This window comes from Strigops habroptila, chromosome 2, assembly GCF_004027225.2.
Source record: "Strigops habroptila isolate Jane chromosome 2, bStrHab1.2.pri, whole genome shotgun sequence".
NCBI lineage: Eukaryota > Metazoa > Chordata > Aves > Psittaciformes > Psittacidae > Strigops > Strigops habroptila.
The window spans coordinates 115205949-115223720 of record NC_044278.2 but is presented as its reverse complement, the minus strand read 5'-3'; the positions used below and the strand labels follow the sequence as shown (position 1 = coordinate 115223720).

Here is a 17772-nt window from a genome sequence, read left to right as displayed (position 1 = left end):
TCCCAGGATACTTTATTTAGGTTTCTACCTTTGGTGTGTCCATGTGAGCCAGCTCGCTCTGCAAAGGGAGAGCCAGGCAGTGCCAGCAATGGAGCCTGGAGGGCAGCTCTCCAGCCACGCTGTTAATCTCTGGTTTCATGCAGATATGACTGTAACTTACTTTAATGCACCTTGGTGCAGCTAAACTGTGACACACAAATCCCATATCTGGATTCACATGCGTAATTCCTCGCATGCCAACATGGGTCAATAGTTGCTCCATGACCCCTGAAAGTCAATATTTTGGTCTGCACAGAAACCACAGAATTCGGGTTTATAGCTTTGTAAACAGGAAATTTCAGTGCTGCTTAATATGCATCGTTTAGAGAAGCCCTTTGCATTTAGATAGCATCGAAATGTTTGACAACGCAAGAGGACTTATCAGATCATGTGTGTAGTGACGAATCCAGCAAGCACAGACGTCTCACAGTGTTCAGTGGGGCACCGAAAGCAAAGCTGGCCATAACTTCCATAAGCTAAAAGGTGCCCGTGTAAAGATCACTTCATCTATGTGTTAGTATGTTCTTCACAGAGGTATTTCTCTTTCTAGGCTTAAGAATAACTTTATTTCCATTTATATCCATTTTCCTTTCTGTTTTATATTCCCAAAACCCCTTTTCTCAGATAATTCAGAGATCAATACACCTCTCCACCCAGATTAGCAGAACAGACAAGAAGTTGCGAGGCAAAGCTTCTCTTAGGACCCACTGACACAAAAACATCCACACAATGATATTATCAGTGTAGCTACTTGTATAAAATGTCATACTAAAATACAAACCCATCCAAAGCAACCAGCCCTCCTCCCTTGCCTGATTTTACCACACTTCCCAGGAAAGCTCTGCTCCAGAGATCCAGCATGCCCAGTTGCAAGAAAATCAGTTCCTTTGGGGACAACTAGTAGATTGTTTTGAAAATCAGACCCACGGTGGAGGCAAAATTCAGTCTGAACGTTGGAGTCAGTCCTTCTGTCTCCCAAAATGACTCGCAGCTCAAACTGCTGCTCGTTATTGCTTCTGTAACGCTCAGAGATTTGCATTTTGGCTTAAGATTTCCCACACTTGACCTTAGCCCAAGGGATTTTCATTTTTTTTCTTGGAAAATGATGAACATTTTTTCTCAGAAAATTGTTCCGAGGCCCACTTTTTTATTTTAATGCTCAGATAACTCCAAAACAGCCTGGTTTTATAACTTCAGATTTGGCATGTGCAGAGCACAGTCCTGAAAGAGGAATGCACTTTCTGTCTCATTTGAAGAAATCACATTTCGCAATAGCAAATTAGCCCGAAAGTCTTGGAAATAATAGACCGATCATTCATAAGGCGTGATTTAACTGTGGTAGAAAATGACAGGCTGGGCTCTCTTTCTCTGCGAGGTCACGAGTCTTGCTTTATAAATATGGCTTAGTTTCCTTTCTGCCGAGTCATCTTTCCCACTAAATCTTTCTGCGTCCTGTTTTGCTTTAACTCTATGGCAGCATTGGGGCTTATTTCCCATGTGTTTGCTCTCCATAAGCAACGTTGTACTTGGCTCTCGGTGGCATTTTGCACATTCTGTGAAGCAGATTTCACCAGACATGATTTAAGAAGGGCTCTCTCTGCCTCGCATGGCATGCTGAGTTAAATTACTGCTTCTCACTCGTCCAGATTGCCCCCAGTCCTGGTCCTAACATACTTTTGTCACCCACATCACACAGCCATGATTATGGGCACAGGGGAGAGATTTTTTTGAATACATATTACAGTGCTTTCTCCTGAAATGTATTATCCAAGAAGTAAATCATAGAATCATGGAATGATTTGGGTTGGAAGGGACTTTAAAGACCATCTAGTTCCAACCCCCTGCCACAGGCAGGGACACCTTCCACCAGAGCAGGTTGCTTCAAGCACCTGTGTCCAACCTGGCCTTGAACACTGCCAGGGATGGGGCAGCCACAGCTTCTCTGGGCACCCTGTGCCAGCGCCTCAGCACCCTCACAGGGAAGAACTTCTGCCTAATGTCTAACCTAAATCTCCCCTCTGGCAGGTTAAAGCCATTCCCCTTGTCCTGTCCCTACAGGCCCTTGACCAAAGCCCCTCTCCAGGTTTCCTGTAGCCCATTTTGGCACTGGAGCTGCTCTAAACTCTCCCCTTAAGGAGCCTTCTCTTCTCCAGGCTGACCCAGCCCAGCTTTCTCAGCCTGGCTCCAGAGCAGATGCTCCAGCCCTTGGAGCATCTTTGTGGACTCCTCTGGCCTCACTTCAACAGCTGCACGTCCCTCTTGTGTTGGGAGCACCAGAGTTGGACACAGGACTGTGGCAGGGCCTCACAAAAGTGGAGCAGAGTGGGAGAATCACTTCCCTTGACCTGCTGGTCATGCTTCTTGTGATTTAGCCCAGCATACGGCTTTCTGGGCTGCAAGCACACACTGCTGGCTCATGCTGAGTTTTTCGGCTTCTAAATATTTAAATTGATTAATTTACTACTTTTAAACATAAAGATTATTTAAATGAATAAATTAATTCATTTTTAAACCTTGGAAATTAAGTTAGGCTGAGATATAAACCCCTCAGAATAAGAGCTGAGAAGCTGGATTTGCTGATACGCTTCAGATGGTTTGCACTGCCCCAGCAATACCGCGACGAGCTGGTTGAATCAATCCGTTATTGCAGTCTTGAGGTTGTCCTGTGTCATTGGAGCAGCCCAGAGCTGTCAAGCGTGCTGAAGAATCTGGCCACAGATCTTAAAACGTACTATTTTTTCCCCACTAAAAAGCCCATGTGAGCCGATACGTTGTGTTTAATCACATAACAGCCAGTATTGACTTGCAGGGCATGGTTGGAAAAAACCCTTCTTTGTATTGTGTTAGGCAGGCAGTGGGTCATTCTCCTGGGAAAGAAATTCCACATCTGCCAGGAGGTGAAGTGTGCTGCACTCACACTGCTTCAGTAGTGCCTGTGAATATACAAAGGGGTATAGATAAAAGAGGGAGACCTGTCCCCTTGTTGATAGGGACTGCTGGCATGACTCTCACAAGGAGCTGCTTCACATGCCAGTAAAGAGGCTTTAAGTTATACACACAAATGCCTTAATGTCCTTATAGAACCCCAGGGAAGTTTAAACAGGCAACAATACTTGACTCTTCCAGTTCTTGTTGGACAGCCCAGTTTACAGTGGCACTGCTCTTCACTTTGTGAGCCATTTAAAATACAGTCACTGAGTGCTCTTTTTTTCCAAATTCCAGTCTCCTCTGCAATTATTTTTTTTTTTTTTATGATTATTAATGGTTGTTTTCATAAAATCATCGAATCACAGAATTATTTGTGTTGGAAGGGACCTTAAAGCTCATCCAGTTCCAACCCCCTGCTGCGGGCAGGGACACCTTCCACTGGAGCAGGTTGCTCCAAGCCCCTGTGTCCAACCTGGCCTCGAACACTGCCAGGGATGGGGCAGCCACAGCTTCTCTGGGCACCCTGTGCCAGCGCCTCAGCACCCTCACAGGGGAGAGCTTCTGCCTAAGAGCTCATCTCAGTCTCCCCTCTGTCAGGTTAAAGCCATTCCCCTTGTCCTATCACTACATGCCCTTTCAAAAAGTCCCTCTCCAGATTTCTTGTAGGCCCTCTTTAGTTACTGGAAGCTGCTCTAATGTCTCCCCTGAGCTTCATGCTCAGCCCCTTGACCATCTTCGTGGCCTCTTCTGGGCTCGCTCAATTAGATCTACATCCCTCTTGTGTTGTGTTCTCTTTAAATGACCACAGCATGCATTCAGTTTGGGAGCTGCTATAAGCATTTCATTGAAGGATATAAGATTTTGCTAATGTATTTATAATTACAGCATGGATATAATTGCAAAAGATATCTGCTTTATTTCACTCCCTCTTCCGGTATAGTTTACTCCCCTTTCTCACACAGACAGAGCTGCTCTTCCATAAACCATTTGTATATGACATTCATAGTTTACATTTTTCTTTACCTCTTCCTATACAGTTAAACAGCGCTACATTCATATGAAGACAAACACATAAACTTCATACCAGACAGTGAGAAAGACTGGTTTGGCAAGTTTTTGGCAAACAGGTTTCTTAATTTCTATCCAAGATGGCAAATTAATCATATAGATTACTGTTACACAGACTAAAGGACTTTCAAAATTAGGCTGAGCATAAATAATGTCGTTCATTCTTGTCCAGAAGCCCTTGCTGTGATTTTACATCTACCTTGCGTTCCTTCCATGCATCCAGGTGCTTACATGGAGGGCAACCCACCTTCCTCTATGCACATATATGCCCTTCCTTAGACTCCCTGGCAGGATAGGTCCAGGTACTAATGGTTAGAAAACCAGTAAGATAAAATAAATAGTCCTGTGATGATGAGGAGGGGTGGTGTGACCATGAACGCAAACAGATCAGCTTAGATTGGCTTCAACTGTCAAGGAACCGCACCCTTGTACTTTTCTGCAGTGCTGATCATGATGGTATTTTAGCACTGTACCAAGGTTTTGTTATCAATGGAACAAATGCAGAGTTTTATTTCTATTATTGCTGGATCAAGTGCTTGAGTATGTACTGATCTTTCATTCTTGAGCAGTGTGATTTATGTTTGGAGGCTGGCAATTCATCTAGTTCCCCACAGGCATTGAGATGAACTTAGAAAATAAGGAGACTTCATGTGAATTCCATTTTTTCTCAGGCATTTTTATTCCTCAGAGAGACTTCCATGGGGCCACATCACCATGAAAACTGGATTACCATGATATTTCAGCTCCTTATGGTAAAAGCTCATGCCATTCATTACTGTTGACACTATACACATATCCTTGGGGAACTATGAAAAATATAAAAAGAAAACTCACAAAAATGTTCATAAAAAACATAAGAAAGCTGCTGTTTAACCCGAATATTCCCTGAGCAAAACTAAAGCCAATTATTTATAATCACAGAATGGTTTGGCTTGGAAGGGACACCTTCCACTAGAGCAGGTTGCTCCAAGCCCCGTCCAACCTGGCCTTGAACACTGCCAGGGATGGGGCAGCCACAGCTTCTCTGGGCAACCTGTGCCAGCGCCTCACCACTCCCATAGCAAAGAATTTATTTGTAATAATATTTCTCACATTTCCTAATAATATTAGGAATTATATTATATATGCCATATATATTATACAATTTCCCACAGCTGGGCATGGTGCTATATTAAGAGGTAAGGTTATTACTCAGTTTATGACATAAAATCACTCCAGCTATATGAAGAAATCAGTTGAAAAGATGATCAACACACAAACCCCTTTGGTCCGAACACAAGATGCAAACCAGTAAAGCCAAAAGTCATTGTATCTGCTCTTCCAGTGCAGCCAGTTCGTGAGGCTAGGATGTAGATTGACCCTTCCTTATTTTCATCTTGCAGGAAAGGCTCTCAAGGGTGCACTTTGTCACCACACCAAGACCATAGCAATGGAGGACAACCACTGAAAAGGCCAGTGGTGTTCTCCATGCTGCCCCAAACCCTGTTTCTGCGTCCTATGCATTTGATATAGGGGTTGTGCAGCCAAGGGTGAGCTTTCTGATGGGCTTTGCAATTGCTAGGTTAGTCTGCCATCGAACCCCATGTAGTCAAGGCAGACAGTGATGGTACTCAAGAGTCCAGATCAGATCCAATGTGGCTGCACTGGAGATCCTCCACTCTCCCTTGACTATCAAAGGAGCTTAGGATGTCTATCTCATTCCTTAGCAGCTCCAGATAGTTGGGTAAAGTTAAGAGGAACTAAGATAAACTCAAGTGTATTAAGAGGGTGGGGATTAAGGAAGAATTTATGCAAGAACCCTTGGGCAACAATGCATGACTGCAATATAAATATTCTTGATTAAAGGATCATTTTAACACCTTTACTGTGAGACATGCGCATAAACTGCAATGCTATTCCCCTCCAGCCTCTGAATTATAAAAGGATGAACTGGGTCTCAAAACCACGATTCCAGTAAGTAAAAAGCCGGCATTTCTGGAGATCATTTGTTAAGTAGACACAGGGGAAAAGAGGATTTTCAAAAGGCCGCCTAGAAAGTGGTGCTAGTAAGAGATGCCCTGGGGTTTATTTTCTTCAGCTAAAACAAACTGAGATGCTGGGTGTTAAATGACACTTGTTTTGAGACAACAAGCTTCTGGTAAACTGTACTGTAAACCTCTTCTCTCTTTGGATCATCAATAATTACAGCTCCCCTTTACAGCGAGGGGTAAAAGCCGTATACTCTATTTAGTTCACTTAAAATTTTTCTTCATCATCTGAAAATATGCTTTTCTGCACTATTTTTACAGAAAATCTTTCTCCCTAGAGATGGATACAGTTCAGTGGAGGTGGGAGTGCTGCGAGGAGGTATAGTTTCTTGCATACATCACAATTTCCTATGTGAAGTTTACTGAAGTTCTGGTATAAGGGAACTTGTTTGAAATATATCATTTGGGTTAATGCTGCTTCGATGTGTTGAGCCAAAAATGGCGCATCCATGGGTATCAGGTCATTAACCATCCTCAGTGCCTTGTTTTTAGGGGCACCACACTATTCTAGCCAGAGCTGCAACAGTTCCCCGACGGCTTTTGACCAAAGAGATCTGTATGCAACATTACCATTACACCTCTTATTAAAAAAAACTCAAACAAAAGTCTCGTATTTTCTATAAATAGGATGTAAAAGGAAGGTGCTTTCCTGGTGTGGGAGGGGAATGTAAAATGATGCCAAGTCTGACCAGTTACCTCATGTCCGTGCACAGGCACATGCATACCAAACTCTTAGCCAACGCAGTAAACTTTCTGCTCCCTATCTTCAAAATCTTCCAACGCTGAAAACCGCTATAAAAATATCAAGAGAAGCCTCCTGACAGTGACATACATCAGGCTGCAAAATGACCTCTCCCAGGGAGTGGTGAAAGCACTATCATTTATGTTATAAACAATAGTAATTCTTAACACATGATGTGCACAAAGCTGGACAAATATTAAATGATCTGTAAAACTTACTTACAACTACACAAAACATTGGAAACTATTCTCTGGAAGACAATATTGGGAAAGCCAAAGAAATAACCTGTTACTTTATGGAGGGGATTTCTTTAGAGACGCAAAGTTAGGTGTCCAACCTGCACTGAAATCCAATGAGATCTGAACATCCATCTCCCTCAGGGTTCTCTGGAAATACTGACCTCAAAATGTCAGATGTTTCTCTCGGCCACGCCAGAGTTAGTATGAAGGAAGTCTCTGCAGGAGACGTCTGTAAATGAGATCAGAACTCAACCATAAAACGCTGACAAAGTCATCTGGAGCGTGCAGAGCTGTGCTCAGTGATGAGTATACCATTCCATTATTTCTGTGTTTATTACGGGTCTTTTTCCATGTGTTGGTTTTGGTTTATCGGCAGTTTTTAGTGTGATTTTGATTTTATGATAATTTATTTTCATTTGCTGGTTCTCAGTCTATTTACAGAGAACAAAAGAATGCATGCTGTAGAACAGTAGAATAATAGTGTTTATTTTCACAAGTTTGGACTGATCAAATAACTCACAAGTCCCAAAGTGGAACCATGCCTGAGGTAGGTTAGGTCATCTCCAGTGTGGGGAAACAAACAGAAATATCCCATTCTTCACTATTGTTTATTATATTTACGCCACTTGAGAGTTTTAACAATACTACATATATAAAACATTTGTTCTTGCTTTCTGTGTTATTCAGAGTTTTCTCAAGGCTCTTTGGTGCTTTTTTTTTTTCCTAGGGACACTGCAATGTTGCTATGCTTTAGTGACTTTCTCAACTGATTTAGCAGAAATGTAAGAAATGGCGCCGAGGAATGAGCCAGGGGTGCTGAAAAGGAGGTTTTGTTCTGTGAATGCTTCTATGTTTAAGAACAGTTCTTTTGAGAGTTTTAGCTAATTTACTTCAACTTCTTTCCTTGATTCTTTTTCATGTGCATTCCAAGCTCGGTCCAGCAGAGAGAAACCAAAACTAGAACTTCTTGTTACTGTCCGTATCTTTGAAGTCCCATCAAATCCACAACTGAGTTTTATACCTCCTTGATTTTTGACAGGAGGTCCAAACATGGATGCCTAAAACTACGTCTGTCTGCCTAAATTCAGTATTTTAAAAGCTAAGTGATCATGGGTGTGTTGCTTCTTTCATTTGCAATTTGAAGCGCTTTCAACCTTGCAGCAAAGAGTGGCTGAGCTGAAAACAAAGGCCAAGGGAGCAGCTTGCCTCAAAGAGCCTCCTCCAACCTATCCATCCTGCTCACAGCTTCGGACATCCATAGTCCTGCTGAAGGACAATGTAGTTTATCAACCCAGCACTGCAGGATAACCTAAAACCACTGCCTGTTTGCTTGAAAATACAAACCTGCAAAAGGCAGTGATTCAGCAGCCGCCACTTAGGCTGTTGAATTCTACTGCTGTGACGTCCAAGCGCTGGCAGCAGGAGTGATCGGAGTCCTGAGGCTATTTCAACATGAGCATTTGAAAACTAAGTCACTGAAATTTACTGTTCATTATTCCTCTGAAAAAACACCAGGCTCAAATTGAAAGGCTTTTCAAAAGTGCTGAGTTCCTAGAAACTATCATGACTTTTCAAAGGAGCTGTTGGGTGCTCGGTTGCTTTAGAATAACTGCGTTTCTATCCGGGGCCTTAGCAGCCCAACAGTTAGACTGGCAGTTTTATTACAGAAACTTCAAGTATGCCAGAAACTTCAAACACATTAAAAATGGCTCCTTCCGTGTCTTTTCTCAAGTCCATGGAGCTGTTCATGACTTCGGAAAAATGCAAGTGTTTGAAGCATAAATGCTGCCATGATGACCTTATTCCATCAAATAAGATGGAAATGGGTGATGAGGAGGGACAAACAAACATTTTTTTACTTGAGGATTTCATTGTTCCTTCCTGCCTCCTTTTTCTCTCCAATTTTCTGAAAGATCCTTTGCATCAACACTGCTGAAGAACAGCCACCCACCAACTGCTGCTCCTGTGGGCAAACAGTGATGACCAGCTGGTATCTGCCCTACTTAAACAGCAGACCTCTCCATAGCATTAATGATCTCAGATCTCATTCCAAAGGCCCCAGAAAAGTACCAGAGAGTGAATTAGCAACCATGTGGCATATACAATAGGGGTCCAGAGCTCTACTTCAGTTCTTGGGCCTCTTCAGGAGTGGAGATCCATGTAAGACTGCCTCAGTGCCCTGTATGTACAGTGATCTGTGAGCCCAGCCTGCTCTCATCCTTTCCACCCACAGTCATGGAAAGGCGAACATCATCTGCAGGTTTGAAGGCTGCTGCCCCCACCTGGTAGCCAGAAATGAAGGAATGTAGAAGCTATGTGGGACAGGCCTTCCCTGGCTGCTGACTTCCATAAACATTGACACCGGAGGATGGCAGATGAAGGACACGAGGTCCAGACACAGCACTGTGACTGCAGAGCATGGGCAGACATACCTTTTGATAGCATACAACTCTTCCACCAGAAAAGATTTTATTCCACCTGCCTGGTGTAAAGGTGGGTTGCAGTGATTTCAGCAAATGAAGGTAGGGAACTGGCCTTTATTATCTGGGCAAGGGAGCTTCAAGCACAGGAATACACTGAAGTACCTGGGTGATGCAAGATGCGATCTTGCACTCTTTCCAGAATTACAGAAAGTACTTTTCTGGAGAGCAGGAAAGCAGCAGAGCAGCAGCAGGATCACAGTTGCTGTTCTGGGTTGCTCTTGGGATGATGTCCACATGCACTGTCTCTCACTCCTTCTCTAGAGAGCCCAATGTCTTAATTTAGCTTTTAACGACCAAGTCTGTCACCTGATTTAGAAAGAAGAAATCACTGTCTCCAGGAACAGCAGCGCCACAGGCTAAATACAGTTAAGGTACAATTCCACTGATGCCAGTAACATGAATATGTCATCTCCTGGTTTGCCCTGAGGAATCAGCATGGAGAACATCATGACTGTGTTTTCTTTATGCGACCCTCTGCAAGGAATACTGTGACATTTATGTCTGGAAAAAATCCAGATGTGTATAAACTGGAGGATATTATTGTGTGTATTAAAATGTTCACAGGGTATTATCCCACAGCCCATCCCATATTTATTTTGGAAATGAGTGCATCTGGAAAATGGGAAAACTTCCAGATTCCTTCACCTTGAAATATCAGCAAACACAAGGGTATTTTGAGCTTATTCCCCACTAAAAAATGAACAAGCAGCACTCATGGCTGTAAGCCAGAGGAGAATCCCTCTTCAAATAATGCAAAATGGGTGAAGTTTGAAGTGCAAGTAGCTTTGGAGGCAAGGGTGAAAAGTAGTTCTTAAAGGCTGCTTCTTAGAGGAAAATAAACCCAGCTCAATTAGTGGCTATTCACTCCTATTCAATACAGCTATTTCATTTATTAGTGATACATGTTACAAGCCTGTATTTTATTTCTACAAACCTAATTATATACTGTACCTACCATTTATCCCGGATTTTGAGAAGAAATGGAGATTGGAGTAACATCTCAAAGTTCCAGCACAGTTCCATGAAGGAAGCAGATGCTTGCATGTACGCCTGAGGAGCAGAATGAATTTAATTCCTAGCTTTTTTAGCAGCAGAATATTCTTCAGTCTGGATTTCATAGACTTTATGATGGAGGCATGAGACAATCACACAGATGGCAGGAGAACAAACTGGAGGACAAAAACAATGAGAGTGGAAGAATGGGAAAAGAAGGGAAATAAGTGAGTGTAAAAAACCCTTTCAGCTGGAATGAGCAGTTCTTATTGGACAAGAGAAGCTACTTGTAGAAGTGAAGTTCAGGCACCGAAAGTAGCAGGGAAAAGCTGGATCACCTGTCCCAAGGGAGAAAATAAATACATGGCAAAAAAAAGCACATAAGTTGGAAAGCAGCATGAAGGAATGGAGAGGGCAAAGCATTAAATTGCTTCCAGATTGTTCTGATATTTAAAAATGTTTAGAAGGAAGACTTCTCAGATGCCAATGCATTTGGAAGGCAAAGCCTCCTGCAATGTGAAGTTGCCTGTTTGGCTTTTTTTCTCATTTTCTTTTTTTCCGCCTGACTTTGTTCCAATGAGTTAAATGCTCTGCCTTGATTCCCAGCTACATTGCCTCATAAGACAGATAATCTGCCCACTGCAAAGGCAAGAGAAGATCTTCGCACCTCCAGCTATGCTCACGGGCTGAGAGATGTGATTTACTTGCAGATACTAGATTTAGCAGATGTTGAAGATCTCAGCAGAGAATGTTCTCAGACTGTGAGACCCACCCAAGCCTGGGGAGGCAGGCACTGGGTTTCTTCATCCAGCAATTGCTACCCAAGCTATCTGACTCCCTAACATAATCAGTTATCATCAGTGTAGGTAAACAGGAGGAACAGTGCTGTCCACCATTTAAAGTCTCTTGCTAAAGACTGTGTCTGGCCCTGGACTTTTGCTGAGAGCTGTTTGGTTAACCCAGCTGCAAACAGGTACTTGTGAACTGGAGCAGGGAGTCTGTATGAGATGAGATGCTGCCACATCACTCACACCCTTCTGTGGCACAAGACATGGAGACCAGGCTATCGCAGTTGTCCTGGTCTAGCGAGGCTCACAGGTTTACCTTATGTTTTTGGCAGCCTAAACTTGTATTCAGAGACCGTGGTACATCTGATACTGCTACATTAATAAGGGCCAGGAAGTAAGTGGAGCACTCTCAACTCCCTCACCACTCACGCTGCTCAGCAATTAGCTCACTCCCTGGCTTTGTGTTTGGGATTACTCCGAATAACTCTCTCCAAGGCACCTGGATATTACCAGGCGAGCTCTGAACAGTGTGTGCCACGTCACCTGGCTGTGTGCCACAGGATTCATCTCTGTGTTTGTTTAAGCAACGTTACAGACACCGCCTGCTATCGCCAGTATAGAACCTTGCTCATGTGACAAGGAGTGCTCCCGAAACCCCCAGGTACTTATGAGGACTTTACTTACAGTAAAGGTCCTCAATGCTTTTTTAATTCATGTTCTCCATGCTTTCCTAAGAATATTTTGTCCCAGTTCCAATCAAGGGTAAGTTTCTCCCAGGACAGAGTAGCCTGGGCTGGCATACAATGCCAATCAGGCTATCAGCAGTATTCCCATGCTGCTTTACCCTTAGGGCTTCTTCCTAGAACAGAAGAGTGCAACACCATAGAAAAGGGCCTGGAGCAAGCTCAGGGCTGTGCCACCTTCTTTATTAGTGCATCACTGGAGTCTTCCTCAGTAGACCCAACACGAGAGATGCAAAAGCTGCACAACTGGACAAGGTACTTTGTTGGGTCCTTCTTTACCGCTTTCCCTTAACTAAAGCAGGGCAAATCCTCCAGAATTAGAACTGCCTGCCAAAATGTGTGTCAGAAGTGAGATGACCTGCTTGTGCAATTATGAGTATTGTACATGCCCACTATATAAAGCAGCAAGCAAGCCTTAAGCCCAGAGTAGTATCAAAGCCAAAACATGCAAGCAACAGAGCCAGAATTGATATCTTAGGCAATAACTGCCTTTTCTGCCCACAAGCTGTTCTTTAACAGTAATAGTAAAACAGCAAGCAAGGCACTGGGGCCAAGCCAAAGTCCAGACAACACTGCAGCAGGTTATTGTGCAAAGCTGTTTCCCTACAAGGGTCAGCACACAAAGATATTCACTCCCTTGATCAACCACGCAGCCGCAGGGGAGCTGTACCTCAGCTCTAAATCGTCATAGAATGGTTTGGGTTGGAAGTGACCTTAAAGCTCATCCAGTTCCAACCCCTGCCACGGGCAGGGACACCTTCCACTAGAGCAGGTTGCTCCAAGCCCCTGTGTCCAACCTGGCCTTGAACACTGCCGGGGATGGGGCATGAATCTAAAGCCGAATTTAAAGTTATCTCTGGTTATTCTACTAGATGTTAAATACAGACTGTCGTAGACAAGAGTTCTACCTAGCAGAGGGTTGGCTGGTTGGTCAGGCACGCTTGACTGAAATAGGATAATTGAACTATTTAGGCCAAAAATCTCCTAGTGCAGATTTGCTGGGAGGCTGCAGCTAGTTTCTCCATGGCTCCAAGTTCTGTGAACCATCCAATTTATCCATCTATGGACTAATAAATCTGAAACGCAGGTATGCTGTCAATTTTGCAAAATTAACAACAAATTTGCTCTATCTTGTTGGGAGTGGTACGGACTGGTCTCGAGGAGCAAAACTCTGCAGGAGGAGGAGAATTTGGAAGCAGGCTGTAAGGGGGAGGAATTTTCTTGCTGTGGCTCTGTTCCAAGCCTGTGTTTGACTGCAGGTTAGTTTGCTGATGTTCCTTCCTATTTGTCTTGGGACAGACCTGCCATGTGGGTCTGGAAATAACCTCTCCCGGCTTGACCGCTGCGCAGGAGGTACACACTGTACTCGCTCCATCAGGACAGAGCGTTCGCAAAGTGTTATTTAACAAAGCCCTAAGTAAAAAACCCAGCTCCTGACCCACCCAGCCCATTCAGTCCCAAAATAATCCGAATTCCAAGCTGGTGCCTGTTTTGCAGCTGAACTATAACCGTGTCACCCATCACTGCCCTTGTGTGGATAAATCACAGAATGGTTTGGGTTGGAAAGGACCTTAAGATCACCCAGTTCCAACCTCCTGCCATGGGCAGGGATGCCTCACACTAAACCATGTCACCCAAGGCTCTGTCCAACCTGGCCTTGAACACTGCCAGGGATGGAGCATTTACCACTTCTTTGGGCAACCTGTGCCAGCGCCTCAGCACCCTCACAGTAAAGAACTTGTCCTTATATCCAACCTGAGCTTCCTTCCTTATATCCAACCTGAGCTTCCCCTGTTTAAGCTTAAACCCATCACCCCTTGTCCTATCGCTGCAGCCCCTGATGAGGAGTTCTGTACGTAAATCCATCATTCCGAAAGCAGACCCCCACCCCCCCCCCCCCCTTCCCCGCTTCTTCTCCTAAGATCCTCCTCTCCTCATTCCCGCAGGCACTGGGGGGGGTGTGTATATGGGAACGGGAAGAGCCGGCGAAGAGAGCGAAGGGGCGGGGGGGGGGAAGGCACAGGCACACGGAACACCCCGCCCCTCGGCGGCCGCGGATTGGCTGCGGGCCTCACGCGAGCAGCACGGGAAGGGGAAGGGGAGGGAGGGGGAGCGAGCTCGTCTGCCCGCGAGTAACCCCGGCAGCGCCCCGCGCGACCTCCCCGTGGCTGAGGCGGCGGCGGCGGCAAAGATGGCGGCGCTGAGCAAGGCCATCCCCCACAGCTGCTACGAGATCGGGCACACCTGGCACCCGCGCTGCACCATGGCCGCCGTGCACGTCACTCGCGGCGCGCTCGCAGAGTCCCTCCGCATCTACGGCACACTGTACCTGGTGGGTCCGCGGGGCACACGCGCGGAAGCCGGCCCCGGAGGGGAGGGCTTGGCCTGAGGGGGGCGCGGGCGGTGTGGTGGAAGGGGGGGGTGGCCGGGGGGAGGGCGCAAGGAGAAGGGGGGAGGCTGGCCTGAGGTGAGGGGGGAGGATGTGAGGGGTGTTTGTGGAGCACAAAGGGGGTATTTGGATGGGGGAGATTGGCCTGGAGGGAAGGGTGCAAGGGTTATGGGGGAGCATGGTCTGAGGTGAGGGGGAAGGGCATGAAGGGTGTTTGGGGAGGGCACAAGGGATGTCAAGAGTGGGGGGAGCCTGGCCTGCTGGGGAAGGGTATATGGGATATGGGGGAAACCTGGCCTGAGGTGAGAGGGAAGGCCATGAAGGGTGTTTGGGAGGGCACAAGGGATGTCAGAGTGGGGGGAGCCTGGCCTGCTGGGGAAGGGTATATGGGATATGGGGGAAACCTGGCCTGAGGTGAGAGGGAAGGCCATGAAGGGTGTTTGGGAGGGCACAAGGGATGTCAGAGTGGGGGGAGCCTGGCCTGCTGGGGAAGGGTGTATGGGATATGGGGGAGCATGGCCTGCTGGGGGAAGGGTATATGGGATATGGGGGAAACCTGGCCTGAGGTGAGGGGAAAGGGCATGAAGGGTGTTTGAGGAGGGCCTAAAGGGGTATAAAAGTGTTGGGAGTCTGGCCTGGTGGCAGGGTTACAAGGTATATAGGGAGAGCCTGGCCTGAAATGATGTGAAAGGGCATGAGAGGTGCTTGGGGAGGGCACAGGGATGTACAAGTGGGGGGAGTCTGGCCTGGAGGTGGGAAATGGGGCATATCAAGGAAGGGAGGTTGGTCTGGGGAGAAAAGGGTGTGTTGGGAGAGGAAGGGCAGGAGTGATGTCAAGGGGCAGCTTGACCTTGGAGCAAGGGGGCAGAAGATCAAACAGGATTTTTTGGGGGGAGTCTGGTGCTGGGGAGAAGTGTGAGAGGGACCTTGGTTTGAGGGCTGGAGAGCATAATAGTTATGGGGGGGAGAGGTTGAGGAGAGGGGGAGTGTGTTGAATCTAGGCCTAGGAGGGGAGAAGATGGGCATAGGGGTACCTAAATAAAAAGAGTTAGTATTTGCCTGGGAGGCAGTGTTGTAGCTTTGGCAGTAGCAGGTGTAATGCATGTGCGTACTGCTGTTGGGGACACCTTGGTAATCAGTGCCTTAGGATCAAGGAGATTCCATTGTATAAAGAAGGAAGGCTAAAAAATATACATTAAGGTCAAAAGAATCTAAGTATGAAGAGAGTATCCTACAGGTGAGGATCTTAGCTTGAACATGCAGTTAGTCTTGATTATGTCACTTCAGTTGCAGCTTCAGCAAGTGAGGGTGTAGGTAGAGGAGGCGGGATGTGTTTGCATCCATCTCTAAACATATCCTGAAAGCTCCTCTAAGCTGGAATTGCTGCAGGTGAGCACTTCCTTCTGTCTCTACCTCTATGTTTTCTCCTGTAGTGGTGCTTGAAGGATTGAGTAGTGAGCTGGCTGCCAAGCTGACTCCAGGCTAAGTCCTACAGAAAGAAAAACAAGTCATTGAGTCTGTACTTTCAACTCTGTACCAGTGCTGGAACAACAAATCTGTCAAGCTATGCAATAAAGAGAAGGGAAGGAGTGGGACTGCAGCAGTCTTGACATAGTTTTAGCTCCCATTGAAGTGTTCTTTGAGTAAAAATTGTGACATCCAATTACATGATTAAAAAAGTTAACTGGTGGCAGTGTGGACCAAAGGAGTTGTCATGTCTGACAGTGAACGTTTTCACTCTGAACTGACACAAACAGAAGGGGCTTGAGTATATGGTGAGCTGGATCAGGAAACTAATACAGAGAAGAACGCTCCCTCTCCTCCTCTCCCCCTCTCCAGTAATTTTTAATTTGTATCTGTCTTCTGATCCAGTTTGCTGTGTGGGAGCATGAATACTTGTACCAGCAGAGAATGGGCCTGAAATGAGCCATGAGAGGTGTAGTGGTTATCTGTCAGGTCTGACTAAAGATAAAGCAGCTTAAACAGCTCTGTAATTAAATCAAAGTTCTCTAGCAGCCAGGCCTGGTAAAGAGATTCCTGCTCATAGCCATGTTACAGTTCACTCAGTTGTGCAGTCAGGGATTGGGGGGAAATCTCCCCCTTTTTATTTCTTGGAAAAGAAAAATAAACCTAAAAATCCAGTGTGTTTTCCTGATCTGTCCTACATTGTGGCCCCATAAACAGTTGCATCTTGTCACAAATCCAGGATGGGGTGGGAACCTTTTCGGCCAATGCCATGCTGTACTGCAGAAGGTCTGCAGCAGTTTTTACACTGCCTTCTTTACAGATTGGAAGTTTTCCTATATTTTTGTTGACAGTGTTTAACTTGACTTACCAGAGTAATCTAAAGCTGAGCTGCTCTAAAAATATTGCTGCCACCTGAAGGGGGAGGAAGCACTTGCCTTCCTTTGCCCCCAGACACATAACTGTGCTCCTTTCTTTGCGTATTGGACCTCATCTCTCCTTGAGCAGGTTTGATTCATTCACTAAGCCAGAAGAAATTACTACCCTGCTTTTAGCTGGGGTAGTTTTCAGCTGCATTAATGAATGGAATTGATTTATTAAGCAGGGCTTGACGAGCACCAGAGCCAGCATAAGGTAAAGAGTGAAAGGGTACAGTGGGGACTGCAGAGGAAGAAGCAGAAGCCTTGCACATTAAGTAGCTTGGCAGGGAAAGACTGGTCCTGAATTAGGAGAGTCATCACTAAAGTCATTCTTTGCTGGACTTAAAGCTGTGCTTGAAAACCTTGTATTTGTAAAAGAAATATCACAGTTGGACAGTACAAATGTGCAGTCCTTTTCTCTATTATGAGATTCACATAAGGGGATGAACTTAAATTATTTTATCTTTATAGTTATATCAGTGTATGTTCAGAATATTTCTGGTCCTCCTTAGTCCCAGTCCTTTGTAGAGCTCAGCAACAAAAAATTGCACTTCATTTTTCTATGTCAGGTCTGTAAAATGTCTTCTGCTTGTTTGTTCCTCCTGTTGCCACAAGTTAATAACTAAGGAAAGTAGATGAAAGAGTTTCCTTTCACAGAAGCTTGTGTGGAAATGAGTGAGAGAAAATAGATGAGAATAAATTACTAGAGGTCGTCTGGGAGAGCACATGGTTAGGGACAGTTCCAATCCAGAGTCCAGACTCTTAACAGCTACACCCCACATCTCTTAAACATTTTGCTGCTCCTCAGTCAGTGGGACACTGATGGAGCCAAATTGAGTGGTGCTAGTATTTGGTGAGTAAAATACCTGTTTTCAGTAAATGGCTGTAAAAAATCTTTGCTTTTAAGTAGTGCTGTACTGTGGGGTTTTTTTTATTTGGGTTGTTTTTG

At 45.3% G+C, this 17772-nt stretch overlaps 1 protein-coding gene across 2 annotated transcripts in view; it reads left to right on the top strand.

The window, feature by feature from the left end:
- Positions 1–14129: 14129 nt before the first annotated feature.
- TMEM135 (transmembrane protein 135) overlaps positions 14130–17772 on the top strand; it is a 164266-nt gene continuing 160623 nt past the window's right edge. Inside the window, exon 1 of one of the 2 annotated variants that reach the window (XM_030476721.1) lies at positions 14130–14382. In XM_030476721.1, coding sequence (XP_030332581.1) covers positions 14242–14382 — 141 coding nt within the window. In that variant the 5' untranslated portion in view covers positions 14130–14241. The remainder of the gene's footprint in view (positions 14383–17772) is intronic. The other variant, XM_030476722.1, reaches the window with a different exon arrangement.